The sequence below is a fragment of the Nelumbo lutea genome, chromosome 3 (assembly GCF_056320005.1).
Source record: "Nelumbo lutea isolate HS-2025 chromosome 3, American lotus-T2T, whole genome shotgun sequence".
Classification (NCBI taxonomy): domain Eukaryota; kingdom Viridiplantae; phylum Streptophyta; class Magnoliopsida; order Proteales; family Nelumbonaceae; genus Nelumbo; species Nelumbo lutea.
Window position 1 is genome coordinate 112,410,450 of NC_142686.1, and position 24,278 is coordinate 112,434,727.

At 39.1% G+C, this 24,278-nt stretch overlaps 2 protein-coding genes across 4 annotated transcripts in view; one reads left to right on the forward strand and one right to left on the reverse strand.

Moving 5' to 3' along the window:
• The first annotated feature begins 1,305 nt into the window (after positions 1-1,305).
• LOC148867696 (uncharacterized) lies at positions 1,306-23,331 on the forward strand. 2 transcript variants are annotated; one of them, XM_088975562.1, is made up of 7 exons: positions 1,306-1,702; positions 1,803-1,874; positions 2,691-2,758; positions 2,856-3,027; positions 3,345-3,425; positions 3,549-3,641; positions 22,957-23,331. In XM_088975562.1, the coding sequence occupies exons 1-7, from the start codon at positions 1,556-1,558 to the stop codon at positions 22,972-22,974; spliced, it is 651 nt and encodes a 216-aa protein (XP_088831688.1). In that variant the 5' UTR covers positions 1,306-1,555; the 3' UTR covers positions 22,975-23,331. The 2 variants fall into 2 exon arrangements, with proteins under 2 accessions (XP_088831688.1, XP_088831687.1); XM_088975561.1 differs by lacking the exon at positions 22,957-23,331 and adding an exon at positions 3,975-4,216.
• The window catches only part of MSH6 (MUTS homolog 6), a 33,594-nt gene continuing 14,371 nt past the window's right edge, over positions 5,056-24,278 (reverse strand). The window contains exons 12-21 of one of the 2 annotated variants that reach the window (XM_088975560.1): positions 21,413-21,591; positions 21,137-21,339; positions 20,946-21,047; positions 9,097-9,259; positions 8,005-8,294; positions 7,790-7,927; positions 7,318-7,397; positions 6,850-6,949; positions 6,260-6,389; positions 5,056-5,670 (exon numbers count right to left, since the gene is read on the reverse strand). In XM_088975560.1, coding sequence (XP_088831686.1) covers positions 5,420-5,670; positions 6,260-6,389; positions 6,850-6,949; positions 7,318-7,397; positions 7,790-7,927; positions 8,005-8,294; positions 9,097-9,259; positions 20,946-21,047; positions 21,137-21,339; positions 21,413-21,591 — 1,636 coding nt within the window. In that variant the 3' untranslated portion in view covers positions 5,056-5,419. The remainder of the gene's footprint in view (positions 5,671-6,259; positions 6,390-6,849; positions 6,950-7,317; positions 7,398-7,789; positions 7,928-8,004; positions 8,295-9,096; positions 9,260-20,945; positions 21,048-21,136; positions 21,340-21,412; positions 21,592-24,278) is intronic. The other variant, XR_016109359.1, reaches the window with a different exon arrangement.

The following is a 24,278-nucleotide window of genomic DNA, read 5'->3' on the forward strand; positions in this document are numbered from 1 at the left end:
AAAATAAAATAAAAATATCAAATCATCTTCATCTCTAGGTGAGCTGCGATTATTGTACATGTGTGACAATTCAATTATGGTGAAGAAATTAAGAATGACAGATTTTTCCATTCCCGGCTGCGTACCCGGCCTCCCCAGCCCAATCGGATCGGGGAAGGAAAACCCGTCTCCGTCGGAAATCTGGAATGAAGGTTAAATTCTTTCTCTTCCCGTCGGAGGTCAAGGTCCTGGACGGCCAGAGGGAAATTAACTTAAAACATAAATGTTGGAGAGTATCAAGTATGGTCCCCCACCCCGTTGCCATTCCTTTATTTAGGGCGCTACACCTTCCAACCAGGTAACCACCGTCACTCAGTACACAGTTACAATAATTTTTATTTTTAAATTCAGATAAATCACCTTGCGTAGCGTAACCCCCAAGTCTCTCTCGCTGTTCGCTCGAATTAGCTCGTGGCCGTTAATCTGTTCGTTGGATTGCTCTAACAACCACTCTTGTGTTAATTATTATTATTATTATTATTATTTCACCAAAAAAAAGTATTAATTATTATTATTTAAACCTTAAGGATGAAGAGTCGACTAGAACTGGATGCTACAAAAACACTGAATGACTGAATTATATATTTAGAGCGGAAAAGTGGGCCACCATCGAAACCCATGGCGGTTCGATGGACGGCTGAGATCGACCTGACACTAACACCCCCCTTATCTCCAGTGCACAAAGCATAAGGCGCAAGTTAACGCGATCCACTCGGGCCCTCATGTCTGCTACTTGCTGGCGCTTGCTTTCTCAATCAATTCAATAATCGTGTGTGTGTGTTATTCGAAACGATAAGATTAAGAGTTTGAGAGAGGATAAGCACAAATTGTCAGCATTGAAAAGCTGAAGATGAATTATAAAGAGTGGAAATACCCGATCACACATCATCGTGTTCCTCCGGTGCGCATCTTTTTATCCTTCGCACCCCTCTCCCAAAGAGGCCCGGTCCTCCAATTCAAATTTTAAAGTTTAAACAGAAAACCTCTGGTAATCCGTTATTCACCAACCAAACAAACACCCCATTCAAACGTAGATTAGAAAGAAAATAATAATATAATCATCATCTGGAATCTCGATCCATCCCTTCTTCAAAATTAACACGGAGGCACGTTGAAAGGGGAAGGATGAATTGACGAGAATGCCCTCCCACGGTCTAGAACGTCTTTGAGGGGGGGCTGCAGCTGGGATGATCAAAACCGCGTAGGTTGGTTCCGACTTTTGTTGTGCCATTAACTATTTATTTTGACTAAATAACAAGTGGGTGCATGCTTCGTAGCCATAATTGTGTCTCCAGACTCCAGTCTTCTTTTTCCTTCTCTTTCGCCAGTAGTCAAGGTCTTTTCGGCTCTTTCAGAGTCCCCTCCATGAGCCAGGGCTTTCGTTGCCTAGGTCTAAGAGGACGTATTTGTCATTTTAGATAATTAAAAGGATAGCTTTGGAACGTTTCTTTTTGTTGTTTATTTAAAGTCCTGGAGGAGAGAGAGAGAGAGAGAGAACGGCTGAGACCACTTGAAAATGGAGAATGAAGAAGTTGTACTGTTTGCGGAGGAAAGCATCTCCTCCTCCCCTTCTGCAATTTTACAGTGTAGAATCTGCCATGAAGAAGAACTTGATAGCTCCAAGAACTTGGAAGCTCCCTGTGCTTGTTCCGGATCGGTTAAGGTGATGAACAAAACTCAGAACATTCACGAATTGATGTTCTTCGAAGCTCCTGTTTTGGAATTTAAGCTCATAACCTGGTTACACGTTTTTGTTCTTTCAGTTCGCTCACAGAGAGTGCATACAGAGGTGGTGCAACGAGAAGGGTAACACCACTTGTGAAATATGCCTACAGGTTCGAATTTAGAAGCTCATATCTGGGTTCCCCTGCATTTTGAGTTTCTTTTCCAATGTTTTTTCATTCGAGACTTGGGTTTGTGGACTTGAGGGTGGGTTTATGTGTTTTCTGGTAAAGTTTAGAAGTTCGATTTTTTTTTCTATTTGACTTTTTCAATATTCGAATGGTATTCCTTGTGCTTCTCCTTTTGAAGCTGCGTTTATATCCGTTTCTATGGGATTTGGGCTATTTGGTGATGGCTTCTTTTCCAGAATTTTTTTATTTGTATTCTATTATCTTATTTTCTTGATTAGCAACCGTTTTCTAGGTGTGATTATTGCTTTTCCAGTTAAAGATTGTAACTTTCCCTGTTTTTTCCATATTTCTCTCAACGGAAAGTGGTATTTTAAATAGGGTCCTGTCATCTGTAAATGATTTTTTTTATATGTTACTTGGGTTTTTGGTTTATTCTGTTTTCCCTGGAGCTTCATACCCTTTCTGATTTGAAATTGAGCCTACCAATTTTGAGACGACAAATAGTTTGTACCACGAAAAGGGTGGGATCATGGCGTCTATTTCTATGGTTTTCCTGTAAGAAAACGAGTTCACTTATCCTTATGTTGACGTATATGGCTCAGAAATTTGAATTTTTTGCGGTCTCTCTTCGTTCTGTTATATAGAAATTTCGACTTTAAATGAAGTTCTTATCTGTGTTTTTTTTTCTCTCGATCTCCTTTGGAAATAGTAGAAATTTTGATCAACGGGCTAGGCTATGATGCAGTTGAAGTTATGAGAAGTGATTATTTATGGGAATTTTTTTTTTTCATGTTGCAGAAATTTGAACCTGGGTACACAGCACCACCAAAAAAGCCCCAACAAGAAGAAGTAACTGTTACAATCAGGTAATTTCTTTTTCTTTCTATTTCTGTAAATAACGGATTTCTGTAAACAGAACCATTATACTAAAATGCGCCTCTTCAACTCTGAAATTCGAAACAGGGGAAGCTTGGAGGTTCCGAGGCAAGAGCAAGAGCAGATGCAGCATCTTAGCCGCAACCCAAGATTAATGGCAATCGTCGTAGCCGAAGGCAGAATGGCCGATACCGACTACTCTGAGTGTTCAGCTGCCGCCGAGAGAAGCGCCTCTTGCTGTAGATCAGTGGCTCTCACCGTAAGTATTACAAAATGTTCTTCATTTTAATCTTCTCTTCTCGACCCCCCCCCCCCTTTTTTTGGCCTTTTTGTGGATTAAAAAACATTTTTATTCAATGAAAAAAAAAATCGTGGAGGCATATGAAAAGCTTTAAATTTTGGCCACGTGGCAAACATGCAACTCTCTGTACGAGTTTAAACCTACCAATACAATCTGTGGGCCCTAGCTATTTCTTGCATGCTTGCCACCTGGAAAGCTGAGAACAGTAAATGAATATGTTCATTTTTGGGAAAATCCGAAATTGAATTTTCTTTGGTTCTGATTGCATTTGGCAGTTTACGATGCTTCTGCTGGTGAGACACCTCCTATCAGTGCTTATGGGTGGAACGGACCAATATGTATTCACAATTCTTACAGTAAGTGAGAGTGTTTCTCTGGCGCACTACATTCATTCCATCACCACTCAGCACTTGATAGGGATCAAGATGGTGAATTGGTGATCGAGCTAATTGATTAATTTCGGTCAAAATTGTGTGCAGGTATGTATTCTAAGGGCCGGTGGAGTGATTCTCCCGCTTTATATCTTGATACGAATTGCTGCAGCGATTCAAAACAACCTGCAGCATCATCATGTGAGTCCCATAAACTCTTCTCCTGGACAATTTCAAGTCTCAGAATACTTTCAATTTTCCCCCTTTTCTTGTGAGTTATAATGCAATGCACCATTTTCATACACGAGAGTGAGAATTTGGTGCAAGGAATTCTTCAAGTGAGGTCAGATTTTGAATTTGCCAGGTGGCAAGAGCCCTCCAGTGGAGACTCCAAAGGAAAGTAAAAAAAAAATGTAGAGAGTTTATGGCAAGTCAAAACTTTAAAATGTGGATACAAGTTTGCATCACCAATTAGTTTACTATCTGTTGGTAAAAAATTTTGGTAAATTAATCCTTACTAAGACCCATTTTCAGGAGTCTGAGAATGATGCCTCACCCCTTCAAGAAAGCGATGACGATGACTATAATGACAACGATGAAGAAGAGGAACTGGAAGTAGACTTAGAAGCGCAGTTACCCAATACGGTCCAGATACACTCCTAATGATTTTGATTTATTTTAAATTTTTTGTTCGTCTTAAAGTCAGAGAGGAGCATTATTTTGATGCCCCTTTTTCTTCCACTCATACGAAAAGAAATATAAAATCAGGTTGATTCCATGTGTTGTTTTGGTTTCTTTCTTTTCCCAACCCTGGAAATCTGGAACTCTCGGAAGGTTACACGCCGTGCATGCTGAAGCTACAATGGTCATTTTTTTTTATCCCAGCAATTACATCAATCAATTAGGATTGGCCAAATAGAGACAAATTTAAGTGGTGTTTTACACGGTCTTTTGGGCTTTGGTAAATTCTCTTTTTTTCTTTGGTAGTATTGTGATACACGATTAGGATCCTCTCATGGAGTCTCCCCCAAGCATCAACAAAACATAAGTCTAATTCCTTGTCTTGATTTTCCCTGATATGGCATTGAGACTGTGATCCCTCTTAGCCAGATAGTCTGCCGCATAGTTGCCTTCTTTGAGGCTTTGGTAAATTAGTAAATTCTTTGTTTGGTAACCAAAAACCGGAAAAACAGGACGTGTATGAAACGATATGAAAAGACCAAAAATGCCAAATTTCAAGTAGATTCAAATGAAGCTTTCTAATCTTTCATAATAACCACTAAACATATTTTTAAAAAACCCAATAAACCAAGCTGTTCATCAAACGGTCTTTGTTTTAAAGGCTACCCCAAAAACACAATAGTCTTTTAATCATCTGGGATGTTAGAAAACTTTTTTCTAAAAAAGACTTGTCAAATGGTAACTTAGACGAGGTCCCCAGGTCGTTTAAAAAGACTTACCTCGGTAGATATAGTCTAAAAACAAGATTCATTTGATTGATAAGTCATACGCAAAATAAAAGACGGAGCTATCACATCTTTATGCTTTCAAGTTTCAACTATTTCTAACAGAACGTATTCACACCATGGCCATGAAACAATAAATGCGAAATTAATAGAGCATAGCAGATTCCGTATCCCGAATTTCATTGGATCATGTAAATTCAGGCACAGGTGGGCTCTCTAAGGGCCAAGAAATCAGTGACTGTATAGTCTATACATGTACATTTTTCTGTAACCAAAGCTCTAGTTGCATATATAGCTAATTACAACTAACACCTTTGCTTTACAAAAACATACAAGACAGCAATCGGTCTTGCCCAGCATGTTTTGAACCATGAAACCCGAGCTCCACGATTGAAAAAAAAAAAGAATTTTCCTATCACTTTTAACAGCCTAGGCTGTAGGGAAGAGCCTTTACTTGCGCAAAATTAGGCTCTCAAAAACAAACCAAAGCAAATCAGCATTGCAGTTTACCCATCAACCTCCCTCCACAATTGACCTTGCTTTCTGCTGAAGTTCAACTAACGACCTAACACTCTTGTCCTCACAAGACTCCTGGCAACTTGAATTCGCTAAAACATTAAATAAATCTTGGAAAAAAACCGCAAACTCATTATTCCAACTTTCAGTGAACACTTGAACCTCAGATCCCTGCCTGTTCTTGCCATATATGGCTTCAAATTCTCTTGATTTCGCAGCAGCCTTATGAAGGACAGTGTCAGGAAGCCCTGAAATGCTAGCCATGATTAGAACAGGAAGAGATAATCATATACCTAGCAAATAGAAAAAGAGAGTTATGGATATCGCACTTCATTTACGGAAGTTTTTCTTCCCAAAAAAAAAAAAGAAATCCACCGAGTTTTGACCCATCTATGAATCATTTAGAATGGGCCATATCCCAAGTAATAAGACCAACTGGGAAAATATTACACCCATCGAAATTACAGTCGGTCTTTGCAAGATATAGTTTTAGTTCAGACCATAATGGAGGGAAAAACCAAAGTTCCATCGGATATGACCACATTCTTTTTCTACAAATCACCAGAGACCAACCAAATCTCCGATCATAGGCAGATATTTTCTCATGATACAAATTTATTTAGTAAGCCAAGTATCAAATACTACTTCTGGATTTTGCCAAAAATATATACATGCTTCCTAAGCCAAGAACAACTCAAATCGCACTAGTCTTGCAGTTTCAGCAGCCAAGTTAACCATGCCTTGTCCATTATAAATAGAATGTTTTACTAATCCAAAAGGTATATTACTTCCCTCCATGTCTTACCAAAAAAAATAAACGTAAAGGTAATACATTACCTGCCAGCCTTGCAACATTAACACCATAACTCTTGGGACATGCACCAGGTGTCAATCTGTAAAGAAATGTAACTTCTTCCACATCTCCAGTTCTCTTCCCAACTTGGCATGCCATATGGCACAGTGACACCTGTAGTTAACATTGCAAGATTTGAGGGGTAGGTCAAACAAAATTTTCATACAGCTGTCAAACCAGAAAGCAGCCAACATCGGGTCTTAACTGTTATAGCGAACATAAATAAAATACCAATTCACACATGAAAAAAGATACTTGCAGGTCAAATTCAATATGATCAGAGAATGGCATGCATTAGATCGAGTTTTCTAGATCACTGACATAATTTTCAAAGGACTACTAAATCAGTAAGATCTGCATATCTGGGTTCATAATTACAGAGTTCCCCTAGAATGTGTGCCAGTAGAAGCAGTCGCACTCAATGCAGACCCATCAGAGGAAATAAATTTTACATTTGGATCCATGATCTTTGGATTCTCTTAGCAATGCCCACCAGCAATTTGCAAGTATGGCAAGTTGGCAACTACCATCTACATTCAGAACGTGGATTGATCAATCGGAACCAAAACTATACCTTGGGGTCTTTTTGGTAGTTCACAGATAGCCGGTGATAGTGAGTAGAAAACATTCCTCGGCATTGTATCTTCTGGACAAAATGCTCCAGAACTGACTCTCTGAAAGTATAGTGAACAAAAAAATGACAAGTTGAGCTTAGCTGGACAGTTTATGATGTGTATTTTATTCAGCTATATTCGAAGTTAAAGTGAATCCACTTATAGAGACTCGTGTTATACTTGAAAACTGGAGTAACTTGAGCACTTGGCACAACTGATTTTTGTAAACCCAGTCACATCCCTAATGAAAAGATAAACATGCCCCTATTTAAAATAATAAAAATCAATATATAGGGGTGCCCTGTCCTTTAAAACTTGTGTATCTTGATTAATGATTAGAAGTTATCCCCTTTCTACCAAAAATAGGATGTGCCCCAAATCACCACCTTTAAAAATAAAAATACGTGAACTCATCTTCTGGTACTTACGCAATGGCTTGCCCGTCTGAAGTTGATGTCCCACGTCCAAGTTCATCCAATGACACTAGTGAATTACGAGTTGCTGAAGACTGCATTGATCAACAAGAATAGGATCATTACTTGGCACTAGGAGTGATCATTTCTAGCCCAGACTACCTATGTGTGCATTGACGGCCCATGATCACTACTACATAGCACAGAAAATGCAAATAAAATAGAAGGAATGTAAAACCCAGGGATCTTTTTTTCTATTCAAAGTTTCAACCAAGAAGCCATCTTCTGATATTCCCCACCTCCCATTTAATAACAACAACATAGATTGGTCTCTAAAGACCGCATGGATTGATTCACCTACTCATCATAATTCAAGTTTTCTGCTACCATTTTTGTGTAGGAATGGGCTTGTCACAGGGAACTACCATATCTTGGATAAAGCAAAAATGGTATGTTGTAGGCAATTACATCTCAGAGGGAAAATTACCAGCATAGATGCAGTCTCTGAAAGTTCTGTCATGAATGTACTCTGGCCTGACATAATGTGGTCTTTTGCACCCATTCGAACAAAAATTCTATCAACAGGTGATAACTCAAAGCTTTCTGCTGGGACATCTGCTCCAAGCTGGGAAGGAAAAAACAAACGTGAAAAGAGTTTCATAGGACCAGGGTAACCCGATAACTCACAAGAGAGAACCTTACTTGTGCCAAAATTACAGCCAGGCAGACTTGGCGAATAAGAGTTGATTTACCACCCATGTTGGGGCCTGTGAGAAGGATAAAGCTGGGGCTTCCAGAACCACCAATACATACATCATTAGGGACAAATGTACCTTTGCCTAGAGCATCACTTCTGAGAACAGGATGTCCTAATCCTTTTGCAGACAAGCATGGCATTTCAGTTGAACATGATAGGCCTGAGATGATTGGTTGACATGTGGCTCCTTCATAATAGTCACTTGCAATTGCTAAACTGATCAAAACATCCAGTTCTGCAGCACATATCGGTTGATATTCAGCCATGTAAGATCAAAAGTCTAATTATGTGGAGTATCGGCTTTTTTACCTTTATGCATAACTTCAAATGCCATACTACAGTTCTATTTTTCTAGACATGCACTCAAGATAAATTTCACTTCTCAGATTTAAGAAAGAAAGAAAAGCAAGATGGCACTGTGATAAAACAAGGACCAAAATATATAAATTGCCAATGAGTCAGAAAAGTGGGGCCTGCCTTGAAAATGGGTCCAGGTTTTGAATGACTTTCCAAAATTATTTACTATGAAAAGAAAACCACAAGATGACAATATGAACAGGATACTTCCGTAAACAGCTTATAAAATTGTTGAATATATCTCAATTTCGCAGTCAAACCAGCAAGAGGATAGACTATAGCATAGGTCAGGGGAAATCCAATTACAGAAAGCAAGTTCCTCTCTTGGATAAAAAAGGTTGTGATTCAATACTCAATGCACCACATAGTTCCAGTGCCTTCCATGAGGGGCAAAATATTTCCTTGAAAGGATCAAAGGACGAGCACTACTCATCCACAAGAGAAGTTCCATTATCAAACGCTGGGTTGTTGACATAAATGCCAAAGACTCAATATGTGAAAGTGGAAGGTAAACCAGAAGCATAAAACAAGACACTGGAAAAGGTACTATACATTGCAACAGATGTGATATAACATATAATACATACATCGAGTGCATATGCATCTTAGACAAGTAATGATACTGGATGTGTGCATGCATTAAGATAAGGTTGCTACTGCATATGCATAAGGAGCATAACCTGCAGTAGTAGAAACCAACTGCCTCCACTTAATATGATGCTCACAGAAATGCCCAATCAACTTCTGAAGAATGCTTTTCAATTTAGATTCCTTTTCAGCTTCAGCTTGAGAAAGTTCTCCCAATAACTTCTTAACTGTTGGAGTCCAATACCTGAAGAATCCCTGTACATGCCAGAAAAGAACAGTGAAGATTCCAGATAAACTGGTGGGAAGTGAATACAAATGGAATACCAGAATATCTGGTTCTCACATTAAATTAATATACAAAGTCTTCAATCACCTTCATTCTGGTAGCAATAGAGAGTTGATCAATGAACTAACAAGCCCCCCAAAACACACACACACAGAACTGCAACTCAGGCATTATTTTATGAGGGTAATGACCAAAATGGAGCTGAGATAGCAAAGAGGGTGGAAAAACTTCAAAAGGATTTTCTTTGGGAAGGAGTGGGAGGAGGGGGTGCCAATAAATTTCACTTGGTTAAATGGGATAAAGTATGTAGACCAAAAGAGGGAGGGGTTTGGGGATTAGAAGAGAGATTTTTTAATAAAGCTCTTCCTAGGAAATGGCTGTGGAGGTTTGGGTTGGAGAGGGAGAGTCGATCATTTAAGGAGAGTGGTGGTGGGGAAATATGGGGTGGTTAGGTTTGGTTGGGGATCAAGGGAGATTAGGGCTTCTTATGGGATTTGTGTGTGGAAAGGTATTATGAAATTCAACCAGGAGATGGGGAGAGGATAAGGTTTTGGGAAGATGATTGGAGTGGGGTGGGTAAGCCAATGGAGGAGTGTTCAAGGCTGTATAGACTCTCTGAGCATGAGGTCACCATCAGCCAATGTTTTGAGTGACATGGGGATCAGAGGGTTTGGTGTCAGGTTCAGGAGACCATTGCTCGAAGGAGAGGTGGAGGAATGTATTTACAAGGCACTTACAGACCATTCGAGAGACGAGCTGTGGTGGAATGAGTGTTCTAATGGCAAATATACAGTCAAATCTTGCTGCTCAGCACTGTGCAAGAATTATCTGGATCTTGATCAGAGGGTGGGCATTTGGGGCAACCCAGTGCCCCCGAGGATGGAAGCTTTAGCATGGCTTATTTCTATGGATAGTGTACTCACTGCAGATCACCTTAAGAGTAGAGGTTTCTGTCTTGCTAGCATGTGCAGAGAGCAAGAGGAATCTGTGTTTCACCTGTTCATACGGTGCAGGTGACTGTTTTCATCTGGAAGCTATTTTCTGCATTGTTTGGGGTGAGATATCTCCAACCTGATTCCCCTGGTGAAGGCTCGGAGGTTGTAAGAAGGCCAAGCTTCTATGGTTCTGCATTCCTTGCAGTTCACAAAAAGGAGACGTTTTGAAGACAAATGCTGGAGTTTGAAGAAATTAGTGACAGCTACTGGCAAAGTTTCTTCTGATAACTTTTTTCCTTTTACTTGTCAAAAAAGACCAAAATACAAACACGATGTAGATCCATGATGAGAATGCCTGTCTTAATAAAGACTTTTTTAGGTTCTAAATTTGTTTAAGTTACTTGAATTCTATAAGTAGTTCTTTTAAGTATACTAAGGTCTATTTTGTGGCAACATAGAAACTTGGACTAAAATTCAGTTTATAGATTTTTATTGGAAACAACAGAATTTCATTTATTTATTTATTTATTGATAGGTAATAACAACAGAATCTTATTGCTTGTAAATACAATTACAAATTTAAGCGTCTAGCCTCAGCTAACCCCATCACGAACAACTTATGTTGCATTGGTATTGTGCTACAATACATATGATTCCCATACACTCCAGATTTTGCCAAACCGTCAGCTAGATGGTTAGCTGACCTTGAAGTCCAACTGAATTAAGCTCCATATTCTAAAGATAGTGATAGGAATCGATCAGCACCCTTGAAGACTTATTCTAGAAAGAAGAAGGCCTTACAACAGGTCCCAATATAGCATAGTAATGGTACTTGGGATTTGGACTGAATTGAAATATCAAGGGTATTTTTTGTCATTTTATGTGGGTCCAATGATAGGGTTTAAATTGTTCAGTTATAGTTTGTTTATGTTTAAAATTTCAGAGTCATTGCATAAGTAGGATTGGAGTTATTGAGTCTTCTTTGAATTGAAATAGGATATGACAGCTTAGGTTGAATCCTACTAGGATTATTGACTCTAATGGTTTTACCCTAAGACTATTATGAATCTAACTTGACTCCTAGGATTATTATGAGTTTAGAGTCTAAATATGTAGGGACGTTTTACACAGGCAATGAAATATATTGAGTTTTCTTCAGCTTATGCTAGCTATGGTGAGTGATTCCCATACCCTAGAGTGATTCTAGGCACCCTGTGAGTGATTCCAGGTATTTTCTCTCCTTTTTCTCCCTATTTTCTCTTTTATTCCTTCATGAAGCCATTACAGCCATCAACAGCCATAAAACTTTGACCAAGAAGACCATTCAACATTCTCTAAGGACTAGAACTGAGCTGGTCCTACATCAGATTGGTATCAGAGCCAAGGTTATAAGCCGTTATCATCATGGCTACACGTAGTGGCAAGCAGTATAGGGTTCAGCTAACTGATACACAAAGAGATTCATTGATTTCTACCCTTTGCAAGAGAGTTGAAACCCTTGAAGCACAAGTAAAAGAACTTCAAGAAGAAAAAGAAGAAGAAATACAGCAATAAGCACCTCTAATCAATGAAAGGGATGGAGGACGAAACAACAGAGCTGTCCATGAAGATGATAATGGTGAAGATGAAGGATCTGTTAATCTTAGAGGATGACAAAGAGCTGCAAACAGCACAAGGGTACCACCTGCACAAGTTAATCGAACCCGAAATAAGGGATTGATCAAGAAGCATCGCTCAGAAATCTATTTGATGAGATGACGGAACAAGCTAAACATGATGGTTATGCAGATGATATAACTAAGAAGGTAAAGGTGGATGTTTCTGATTTCAATGGAGATCTAGACCCTCAATCTTTTCAGATTGGCTGGCTACACTGGAGGAATATTTTGACTGGTATGACATGACTGATGATCGGAGGATCAGATTTGCACGCATAAAGCTTGGCGGTCATGCTAAAGTATGGTGGAGAAGCATGGAGCGACAATTGGAGAATAGTGGTGATGGTCCTATTTCTACATGGTCGGAAATGAAGAAACATTTGAGAGACAAATACCTCCAAATGGACTTCCAAGATGAGTTATGTGAGGAATTGACTAACCTCAGACAAGGTACGCTATCTGTAGTTGAATACATGCATAAATTTGATGAATTATCTATTAGATGTGATACTACTGAAAGTGAGACAAAAGTTGGCTCGATTCAAGAATGGACTATGGACTGAAATCAAGAAAGAGATGGTAACTGCTCAAGTCTTTGACTTAGAGGATGCCTATCAAGTTGCTGTCAAAAATGAGAAGATTGTAAAGCAAACAAATACAAGACAATTTGTATCACAAGCTGGGAGTATGCAGCTCATAAGCAAGCTGATGGGGGAAAGACTTCTAGGCCAGCATATTCTAATGCCATCTCTAATAAGCATAGTGGGTCAAGACCTTATCAAGGGGATGACTATAAGAATAAATCAGTTGCTAGTGGTGTTACTGAAAAAAACAAGCCTGATACTAGTTGTTTTATACGTGGAGGAAAGGGCCATATGGCTTACCAATGTCCTACCAAAAGCCTTAATATCATTTATGAAGAAGGCATTAAAACAGTAGGTGATCCAGGTGATGACTTAGCTGAAGAAGAGGATTATTTCTTCACTATGGATGATGCTTTAGATGAAGACAGCAACTATGTTGGTGTAGTTCGGCGTATTCTTACATCCCCAAAGGAAGAAATCAAGGAAGATTGGCTTCGTACAGCAATATTTCAAACTATAGTACAAAGTTGAGACAAGTATTGTAAGCTTATCATAGATGGTGGCAGTAGTATGAATGTGATTTCTGAAGTCACTGTGGATCGGCTAAAGTTGACACAGATTGCTTGGGTTGATAAGAGAACAATTCCGGTAACTAAACGAGCCCTTGCTATTATTTCTTACGGTAGTTATTCTGATTCTATTTGGTGTGACATTGTTCCCATGAATGCTACACACATTTTGCTTGCAAGGCCTTGGTTGTATGATAGGGATTAAGGTTTTTAAAACCAACCCAGACAACGAACCGGGCAGAGGTCCGGTTCCCAGGTTGAACGGTCCGACCATTCGAACTGAACAGATAGCCCATTTCAACAAAAATATTATAAAAAAAATTAAAAATTAAAAACTGGCTAAACCGTTGAATGGTTCGAACACCCGGGTCAGCGGTTTGCTGACCAAATCAACGGTTTTGGTGAAAATAATGGTTCTAGGGTAAAACAGAACTGGTCACCTGACCGGTTCCAAGTTTTTCCAGTCTGACTGTCCAGTCCGGTCCGATTTTGAAAACCATGATAGGGATATCAACCATTGTGGAAGGGACAACACCTATCACTTCCTATTTAAGGGAAGTGAGTTATCATGAAGCCAATGTCATCGAAAGTTATTAAAAGGCATGCCAGACCACCTCAAAAGGAGATTACAGCCCAAGGGCCCATTGCTGAATCTGTAGAGAAACTGATGTGGGCCCCACAGCTGTGGGACCACTCTGTCCATAGGGTAGAATATACCTAGTCTATATGTTATGTTATTCTGTTATTCTAGTTTTGTTATTTACTTTTCAGTTTTTATATTGTTAAGTGTTATGATGTAAACACCAAGGGCAGATATGTCCTTTCATGTAACTAGCATAACATATAAATATTAAATTGAAGTGGCGGCGGCACCCAAACCTGTGTTCTACTGCTCTCTCACTACTCTTTCTCCTCTTTCTTCTTCACTTTCTCTTCTGCTCGAACCTAAATTTTCTTAGTGCCCAAGACTGATAGCAGTCTTGAACATCTTCATGGTATCAGAGCCAAGCTAGGGTTTCTCATGTGAGTCTAATACCAACCGACCACATACGAATCTCCTAGGACTGGAAGCTGAAAGGGTGGAGTTCGCAGACTGATTCTTGGAGATCGCCAGAAGTGCTAACAACTGTTGGAAGCTTGTTATGGTCGCAGAGTGTTGGTGGTCAGGAAGGATCAGAGAAGACTAGGGTTCGGGTGACCTTGGAAGGCAGCGAACAACATCCTATTGTAAGTTTTTTTTTTTATTTTCTGAGAGAAGTACTCTCAGAGAAGATAGGTTGGACCTATCTAGCAAGGGCGGCCGAACCACTCTAGGGTTTTATCTTTCTATTCTCTAGGATTTTGTCTCTGCGGCAAACCCTAGTACAGGACTGAACCGTGTGATCTAATACTACGGCAAACCCTAATAGTTCTCTCCTCAACATTGATCAGTTTTAGGGTTTCATATTACCCCTAATACAAGCCTTATCCGTACGGTGCTATCTGGAGTGTACGACTGAGAATTCGCTTTAAGGACTGATTAAAACCCTAATTTTGCCAAGCATATCAGACCTACTTCTAAGCTGTTTTTCAGAGTTTTTTGGGGTTTTTGAACTCTCTTAAGGGGTTAGAGCTCTACGAACAGCTACTATTGTGGTTGCTAGTTGATTTCAGATCAGAGTTATCTCAGTTTTGTGCACATACACTTTGAATACAGATCAGGCCTATACTGTTTTTTTATTGTGATTGGTAGTTCAACTGTTGTTTTAAGACTTGACCGTGATGGAGTTTAAAAATCAGGCAGAAGGCAGCTTTGGGAACATCAGTTATGGTAGTGTTTTTGAGATGGGTGGTCAGATTACAACCGTAAATTCAGGTACTCTATCTTCAGCCTACCATGCCTCAACTCCAGGTACTACTGAACCTTGTTGGGTAATAGATTCAGGTGCATCCGACCACATGACTAGCTTGCCTTCATTGTTTACCACTTACCATTTGTTATCTGGTAGGGATAAAGTATCTATTGCTGATGGCTCCCTGGTTCCTATTTCTGGGAAGGGGGGCATTAAGTTATCAAATACGATCTCCTTGTCTTCTGTCTTACATGTTCCTAAGCTTGATACTAACCTCCTTTCAGTTAGTAGTATTACCAAACACATGAACTACTCAGTAACTTTCTTCCATGACCGGTGTGTTTTTCAGGACCTGAAGACGAAGGAGGTGATTGGGACTGGCCATGAGACGAATGGGATCTATCTGCTCGGGGAGAGTTCTCATCAGGAAGAGTCAATGGGTAAGAGGTCACTTCTTTCCCAGAGTGTGAGCTCGGTTATGCTTTGGCATAACCGATTGGGCCATTTGTCTTTTCAGTCCTTAAAGAGTCTGTTTCCTAATTTGTTTGAGTCTGTTGAGTTGTACCAGTTGCAATGAGAAAGTTGTGAGTTTGCTAAACATTGTAGAAACTCTTATTCATTTAGTAATAAAAGGAGTAATTGTCCTTTTGATCTTGTGCATACGGATGTTTGGGGGCCATATCACATTCCTTCTATGGGTGGGTACAGATATTTTTTGTTATTTGTTGATGACCATACCCGATTTTCTTGGGTTTATCTTATGCGTTCACGAGATGAGGTTCCTACCCTAACCCAAAACTTTCATCAAATGATCCTAACCCAGTTTGATGCCAAGATCAAAGTTCTTAGATCTGATAATGCAAAGGAATACTTTGCTAAGCCATTGGCATCTTACCTTCTTAATCATGGGGTTATCCATCAGAGCTCTTGCCCTCATACACCTTAGCACAATGGGGTTGCCGAAAGGAAGAATAGGCACATCTTGGAGGTGGCTAGAAGTCTTATGTTTACCTCCAATGTCCCTATTCGCTTCTAGGGTGATGCTATCCTCACGGCGTTATATCTTATTAATCAGATTTCGTCCCGGGTTCTTGATTTGAGATCTCATTTTTCCCTTCTATACCCACATGAGTTGTTTTCTATTCCCCTTAAAGCATTCAGTTGTACCTGCTTTGTTCAGCTTCTCGGACCCCACCACTCCAAGTTTGAACCCAAGGCCTCCAAATGCATTTTCCTTGGTTGTGCACAAACTCAAAAGGGGTATTGCTGCTATGATCCTGTCTCAGGGAGGAAGTTCGTCTCCATGGATGTCACTTTCTTTGAGGAAACACCCTATTATCCTCGGGTTTCTCCTCAGGGGGAGAGCAGTGAGAGTAGGGGTTTAAGTCCTTGTCTTCAAGGGGAGAGCAGTGAGAGTGGGGTAGTTCCTTTACCTACTCCATTGGGTGATGGGAGCTGCAATGGTGAGGGCGGCCAGAGGGATCAAGAGTTGAGGGGAAGCTGCAATGGTGAGGGTGGTCAGAGGGATCAGGAGTTGAGGGTTTATCACAAGCAGTGCAGGCAGGTTGATCCCGATCATCAACAGTCCATGCCAACTCCAATCTCATCTGCGGCTCTAGGTCCAGGCATTACAGTCCCAGGACCCACAGAGACTTCCTCTATTGTTGCCATTTCACCTCCTACAAATGACCTTGATCTTCCGATTGCAGTCCGTAAAGGGAAACGACATTGTACCACATCTACAGCCCACTGTATTTCCCATTTTTTATACTATGATCGCCTATCTCCTACCTACAGGTCCTACCTTAGTTCCATTTCCAATGTCCCTATTCCAAGAACAGTGCAAGAGGCCCTATCCGTCCCGGAATGGAAAGATGCAATGTAGGTTGAGATGGATGCTCTGTTGAAAAATAATACCTGGGAGATAGTTGATCTGCCCAAAGGAAAGAAACCAGTTGGATGTAGATGGGTATTTACTGTGAAGCATAATGCAGATGGGTCCATTGAGAGGTATAAAGCTCGATTGGTTGCAAGAGGGTTTACACAGACTTATGGCATAGATTATTTGGAGACCTTTGCCCCGATAGCCAAGATGACCACCATTCGAGTCCTATTATCCCTTGCAGCAAGTCACACTTGGCCTTTATACCAAATGGATGTGAAAAATGCTTTTTTGAATGGAGATCTGCAAGAAGTAGTTTACATGCGTTTGCCTCCTAGATTCTATGATGCAGAAACAGGTAAGAAGGTTTGTCGACTCAACAAGGCTTTATATGGTTTGAAACAGTCACCTAGGGCTTGGTTCGATAGGTTCAAACTAGCCCTTGTGAAGTTTGATTATGTATAGACTCAGTCAGATCATACTCTATTCATCAAGAGGGTGGAGTCCTCCTTGACACTACTGGCAATATATGTTGATGATATTGTGGTTACAGGGAATGATAGCCATGAGATTGAGTCCCTTAAACAGCTCCTTCATCAAGAATTTGAGGTGAAAGACCTTGGTGTACTCCGGTATTTTTTGGGTATTGAGATTGCTAGATCCAAAAAGGGGATTTTTGTCTCTCAGAGGAAATATGTTCTAGATCTGTTGGCAGAAACTGGAAAGTTAGGTGTCAAGCCTGCAGATACACTAATTAAACAGAACCACAGGATTAGTGCAAAGAGTGGGGAGCTTCTTGAAGACAAGGTTATGTTCCAGCGATTGGTAGGAAAGCTCCTATATCTCTACCTAACTCGACAGGATATTACTTATATTGTTAGTGTTGTCAGCCAGTACATGCATTCTCCTACAACCACACATCTTGCGGCAGAAAGAATTTTAGCCTACTTGAAGAGATGCCCGAGTAGGGGTATACTGTTCAAGAACAATAACCACATGAAGGTGGAGGTCTATACAGATGCCGATTGGGCTGGGAGTGTTGATGACAGACGGTCTACCTCAGGATATTGTGCCCTTGTGGGAGGAAGCATTATCTCCTGGAGAAGTAAGAAACAAAGCGTTGTCTCCCGGTCTAGTGCTGAAGCAGAATACAGGTCCATGGCCAACGGAGTGGCTGAAATCCTATGGCTAAGATCTCTACTTGAGGAGTTGGGTATTGAGTATGAGAAGCCTCTGATGTTGTATTGTGATAATCAAGCAGCCATTAATATAGCACATAATCCAGTGCAGCATGACAGAACCAAACACATTGAAGTTGACCGACATTTTGTACGAGAGAGGGTCTCATCTCAAGAAATATGCCTCCCTTACATCACATCCAGTATGCAACTAGCAGATATCCTCACTAAAGCTATATCAAGAAAGAAGCTAGAAGCAGATCTATCCAAGTTGGGAATGATAAGCATTTACTCCCAACTTGAGGAGTGTAGAGAAACTGATGTGGGCCCCACACTCTATCCGTAGGGTAAAATGTACCTAGCCAATCTGTTATGTTATTCTGTTATTTACTTTTCAGTTTTTATATTATTAAGTGTTATGATGTAAACACCAAGGGCAGATATGTCCTTTCATGTAACTAGCATAACATATAAATATTTAATTGAAGTGGCGGCGGCAGATTATTGAGAATCTGTCCTTCCTTCCAAACCTGTGTTCTACTGCTCTCTCACTACTCTTCCTCCTCTTTCTTCTTCACTTTCTCTTCTGTTCGAACCTAAATTTTCTTAGTGCCCAAGACTGATAGCAGTCTTGAACATATTCAGAATCTAAGAAAAAACCATTGCATTTGCTCTCCAAAAAGAGTTTGAAGTAGAAAGCAAGGAGATAGGAGTTGTATATGTTGTAATACCCAAGGAGGTAAAGCAACCAGATGTTGTTCCACCTACTGAAATGCCCAAAGAAGTGGTCTGAGTGTTGGATGAGTTTTCAGATTTGGCACCAGATGAGCTAAATAATGAGTTACCGCCCATGAGAGACAATCAGCATGCTATTGACTTGCAGTCAGGGTCACAATTGCCCAACTTACACAAAGGCAATGAAATATATTGAGTTTTCTTCAGCTTATGCTAGCTATGTGAGTGATTCCCATGCCCTAAAGTGATTCTAGGCACCATGTGAGTGATTCTAGGTATTTTTCTCTCTTCTTTCTCTCCCCATTTTATCTTTTATTCCTTCAAGAAGCCATTACAGCCATCAACAGCCCTAAAACTTCGATCAAGAAGACCACTCAACATTCTCTAAGGACTAGAACTGAGCTGGTCCTACATCAGATATGTTTGATATTTCCCTTAGCACATATTTGTACTTCCATGATCCCACTCAACGCTCTTCACCAAGCCACTATAACCGTTGAGTCACCTTTAACCTGTATTTTTTTGTAGACAAGTGACACAGATAGCCTAAGACCATGCAGCAATGCCCACAATTCTGCCCTAATTCAGTCCAACTGAATTGAACTCTAGTTTTTTAAGATAGATTTGATATTTCCCTTAGTACATGTCTGTACTTCCATGATTCCACTCAATGTTTTTTGCCAAGCTATTATAACCATTGAGCAACCACCAACCTGTATTTTGTAGAAAAGTGAACAGCCAGTCTTAGACCATGCAGCACTGCCCATAATTCTGCTTTAATTGAATCACCAGTCTCTATCTATTCCAAATGGCATTGGATTTCCTAAACTGCATCCATCAAAATTCATCTCTATCCTATCAACATTAGGTGATTGCCAATTTTACTGATTGTTTTTAACTACTGTCTTTGAAGAAGCTATTGCCAATCAGTTCCTGAAAATGTCATCTACAAAAAGTGTTGAAAGAAGTTTTTAGCCAATGAATGATATTCACCAATATGTTATCCACTAGTGCACCTTAATTTTCCAACTTATCTTTGAAAATTCACGAGTTTCTTTCTTCCCATATGCACTGTTTTCTTGGTTCTGAGATGATATGATTCCAGAACAGAGAGAAGAGAAGAAGGAAAAGGAAGAAGAGAGAATTGAGAGAGACAAAAAGTCAACTGGCAGTGCCAGTTTATTTGGTATTTATACTAGGGCGACCATACAGAAAAAAGAAGAAAAAATTACAAAGGTGCCCTTGCGGCACTAAACTTAAAATAAACTAAGTTATTTCAACATGCACCAAAGAATGACTGCTCTAACACACCTCCACATCATTTTGCCTCTTTGTTTGGGATGGGATTAAAAAAGAATGGCAGGAGATTAGTGTAGTAGATGAAGGTGTTCTCACTAGTTCCTTCTAAAAGAGACAAGAATGAGAAAGATAAGAGGCAACAAGGTTTCCTACATGCAGATTCTCAAAGGTATTGGTCTTATCATGGAATACTTCCCAATGAAACAACTCGTGTTTTTGGAGGGGTGGGACCTTTCCAAATGGAGTTGACCAGACAATTCAATTGGGGAGAGGAGCTCTCGGTTAGGACTTCAAAAAAAAGATGTACAAGAAAATATCCCTTTCTGGTTAAGAATCCAAATCCTTTCATCACTATGGGAATGGTAAAGAAAGACATCCTCCAAACATTCTAATAATGTAACTGCTATAGTAGCTTCATGGTCTATCAAACAATTCAGTTTATGGTTACTTGATCTTGCTTCAAAAGCTAAAAAGCTGCATGGTCTCTCAAATAAATGAATCTCAGTCCATCATAAGTACAGGTATGATCCTGCTTGTACAAGTATGAAGATAAATATTTATGATGTCTACTGTCTTCACAAAGTCGAGATCATACTTGACAAGCTTCATGGTCTTCTCAAATAATTGAGATAATAAATTGAAGATAAATATGGTGTGAAAAGACAGTAGAGAAGTGAAAGGAGGCAAGAAGCACCACATTCAAGCTTGTCAAGTCTCCTCAGTCCTCACAGTAAGCTACCTGCTTCTGCTTGCAACCTAACTCATTCCTCTGCATTTGTTTGTATTTATGTAAAATTAAAAAAAAAATGTCCAACTTGTCATGGCATGCTCATTGATTCACCAACTCACCATACCGAGTGTTGGCTGAGTTAGACTGAAGTCCCAGGTTTTTCAACCATGGTATAAACATCAAATAACTATTTCAGAGAGTAAAGTACAGCAACAGCATGGAATTCAGACATTAATCCATTTTCATTACATACCTTTCTGGATGATCGTAATTCATAATCCCGAGGAACAGTTATTTGCATGCTCTCAGGCACTTCTAGAAGATATGACTCTTTTCCAACTGTAACATATTTGATCTACAATAAGCACAAGAGGAAAGAAGTTGGTCATCAGAAAAATAGGGCATTAAGATAAGGAAGATAATACAGTTCGGCACGCATCTTACTGAAACATCTCCAAGTACTTTTCGTTGTTTCTTGAGGTGCTTTGCAAAGCTAGATTCAATTTCCTCAACTTTTTTACAGGCAGAGTCATATTCCACATCAACTCCTTCATGGGGTATAATACGTCCTGTCTTATCAGCTTCTATCCAATCAAAAGCATCCTTAAAATGCTTTAGAATGGAATGGACATCAGGTAGACCTTTTCCTGCCATTTATTTACAGATGAGATGAAAAATAGGACTTGTATCACAATGCCAACGATAGAAAATCAACTATACCAGGTGTCAATAAATGTTGGAGTAGATGAGATTTAACAGAATCCAGTATAGCACTGAGAGAAGTGCATGCTTGGACCATCAATTCACAACCACGTAATGCAGTAGTAAATTCTTGAAGTTGTTTCTTTGCTGCATCCTCATAAAGGACTACTTTATTGGCATTCCTTCCATTAGCTTCACTGCATTCCATGCAAATCAGATGCTAAGCGATTCCACAAACAAAATCATCAAAACTTATCATCAATGTATATTTTGTAGTGAAAACTTGGGGGAATGTTAGAACCCAATATATATATATCTGTGTGTGTGTGTGTAATGTCATAGAATTTGCAAAGCAATTTGGATGCCATGCTTTAGAACCATAAACCAATCCCTAAAACAGTAGCATGCAAAGAACACCCTAAAAACATTGAGGTTTGTATTATAAAGGCTCATTTTCTTTTGATTTTTTTCCTCCAATCAAAAAAAAGTACATATTTTTTCTTTTACCAAGACCCAGAGAAAAAAATAGTATATGTATAAGGCAATTGATCCAACAAAAGATCCTTTATAGTGGACCAATTACTACACCTAAAATGGAGGATCGGTTGTATCCAAAACACCACAGGCTGACTCCAACAAACTCTTTCAGAATTAAAACCTAATCTATAATGAAGCTGTTAGCATCCACAAAAAGATGTATAAAAGGTCGTTCACCTTTGGACACCTTTAATTCTTCTATTCCCTTTCTTCCAAATACTCCAGAAAATTTCAGAAGGAACAAAAAGAACAGCCTCTACCATCCAAAGATGCTACTCAGATCTCTAGTCAAAGCCCTATAACAAATGTGGTCAAGATTCTTTCCCTTGACTGTATCTCCTAAAACCAGTATGGAAGCAAGGAAAGAATTAATGGAGAATAAATCAGTTTTCTCCTGATTTCTACACCAATTTCAGAATTCTTGGATAATTGAGATATTAGTATTTTTTGAGTTTTTTAATTTCTATTTATTGGTGTCTTAGAAATACTTCTGTCCAAGACTTATAGAAATCCTATTGTAGCAAAAAAAATCAAATTACTAATCTTAGCAACTTTCAGACTTAATATTTACAGAAATTCCCATAATAATTATTTATAGTAAAATTGCCCAGTTTCAATGATGCCACAAGGGTATGATACTGGAAGAACTTTGACTAATCAGAATCCCCCTCTGTGAATTTTGATGAATACCAGTTGACTGGTTACCACTTCCATGATACCAGTTTATTTGTTGTGCTTAATACACATTTTCAGTATTATAGTGGGCCTCAGTAAAACCATGATGTACTAAAATTAAGTTATGAAATCTAGACATGAGAGACATTTATATTTTTGTGTGAGGACAATTCCATCATTTTACCTTCTATTATATTTCTTTTATCATCATTTTACCTTCTATTATAGATATTACTAAGAAGGCCTAGCAATTCATGTTTTTGCTCTCTTAAACTTTCTCTTCCCTTGTCTCTCTATTTTTCCTCTTTTTTCTTCTTTTCTTCTCTAATCAAGTTTTTTAATTGCCACAGGTTGTAACCAGAGCATAGATCCAAGGCTTTGCAGTTGATTGCACACTTTCCCATATGCTGATATCATCATTACCATCAGATTATGTCAGCAAACCTTATGGCAGTTGACAAAGCCAATAAAAAACAGAACTCTAGGTTTTGATCAAGAGTAATTCTAGAAGAATTTAATGTAGATGTAATGCTTTTTTAAGTTTTTTTGGAAAGAACAAGAAAATTACATATATAACTCAAGGTGATGCAGCAACTCATGGAGCAAAATCTAAATCACCCAACTTTTTAGAGGAGTTTGAAACTGTTCATGTGTGATTTGGATGGGTATTGAAGATGCTATAAAGATTTTTTCACCAACATATTTAGCATTTGATATGATTCATTTCATTCAGTTTTGGGTATCCATTTAGAAATAAATGGATTCAAAATATGATCCATTTATTAATCAGATTGAATCTGGATGTTGGTTGATTCAATCCAATATTAAACTTATTTTCTTTTTTTGGTAAGAAAAAAAATACTAACTTATTTTTCCCTTTATGATATATACCATTTGTTCTATATTTAAGATTAGACATTTATGCTAATCTTATGCAAATTTACTAATATTTTAATTGAATCAGATTCAAATAGGATATCTAGATATACAAATGAATTGAATTTGAATCCATCTTTTATAGATCCACCAGATACCAGATAAATTCAGATCTCTTGGATTGTTATTGGATCGGATCGAGATATAACCATACCCAGATTTGATCCAATCCATTTGCAGCCTTAGTTTTGACTTTTTTGAGCTGCCAAAGACTCATCTGCTGCTATGGTATGCAATGCAATGTATGGATGTTATGGTGATTGATTATCCCATGCTATAGAAACTAGGGCTGCAAACAGATCTGCTGCTCTTTTCCTTCTTTCTGATCTCTGGTTTTGTCCACCATTTCTAATCTCTTGCTCATTTCTTGGTGGGCAGCAAGCTCTCTGCACCATCCACTTATATTCTTCATCATTAATCACTGTCTACCTGTCCTACAACATCATCTACCTTATTGCTAGACCCATATCCTTTTTCTTTGGTTTTAGTCCAAGCATAGGCCAGCTGGTCAGCGGCTAATACACCTTTAACTGCAGCCCCTAAATTCCACAATAGTTCATACTAATGGAACCATGTACACCAATAGTATTAATCCACATCTCTCCTTGGTTAATCCCCCTCCCCCACTCCAGGAAAATAAAAGGCTCATGCATCTTAGAGAAACAATTAATCCACAATTTTCACTAAGCCTCTTCCATCTTTTTGATTTAACCTTCAACTTCTTATGTTGGACACA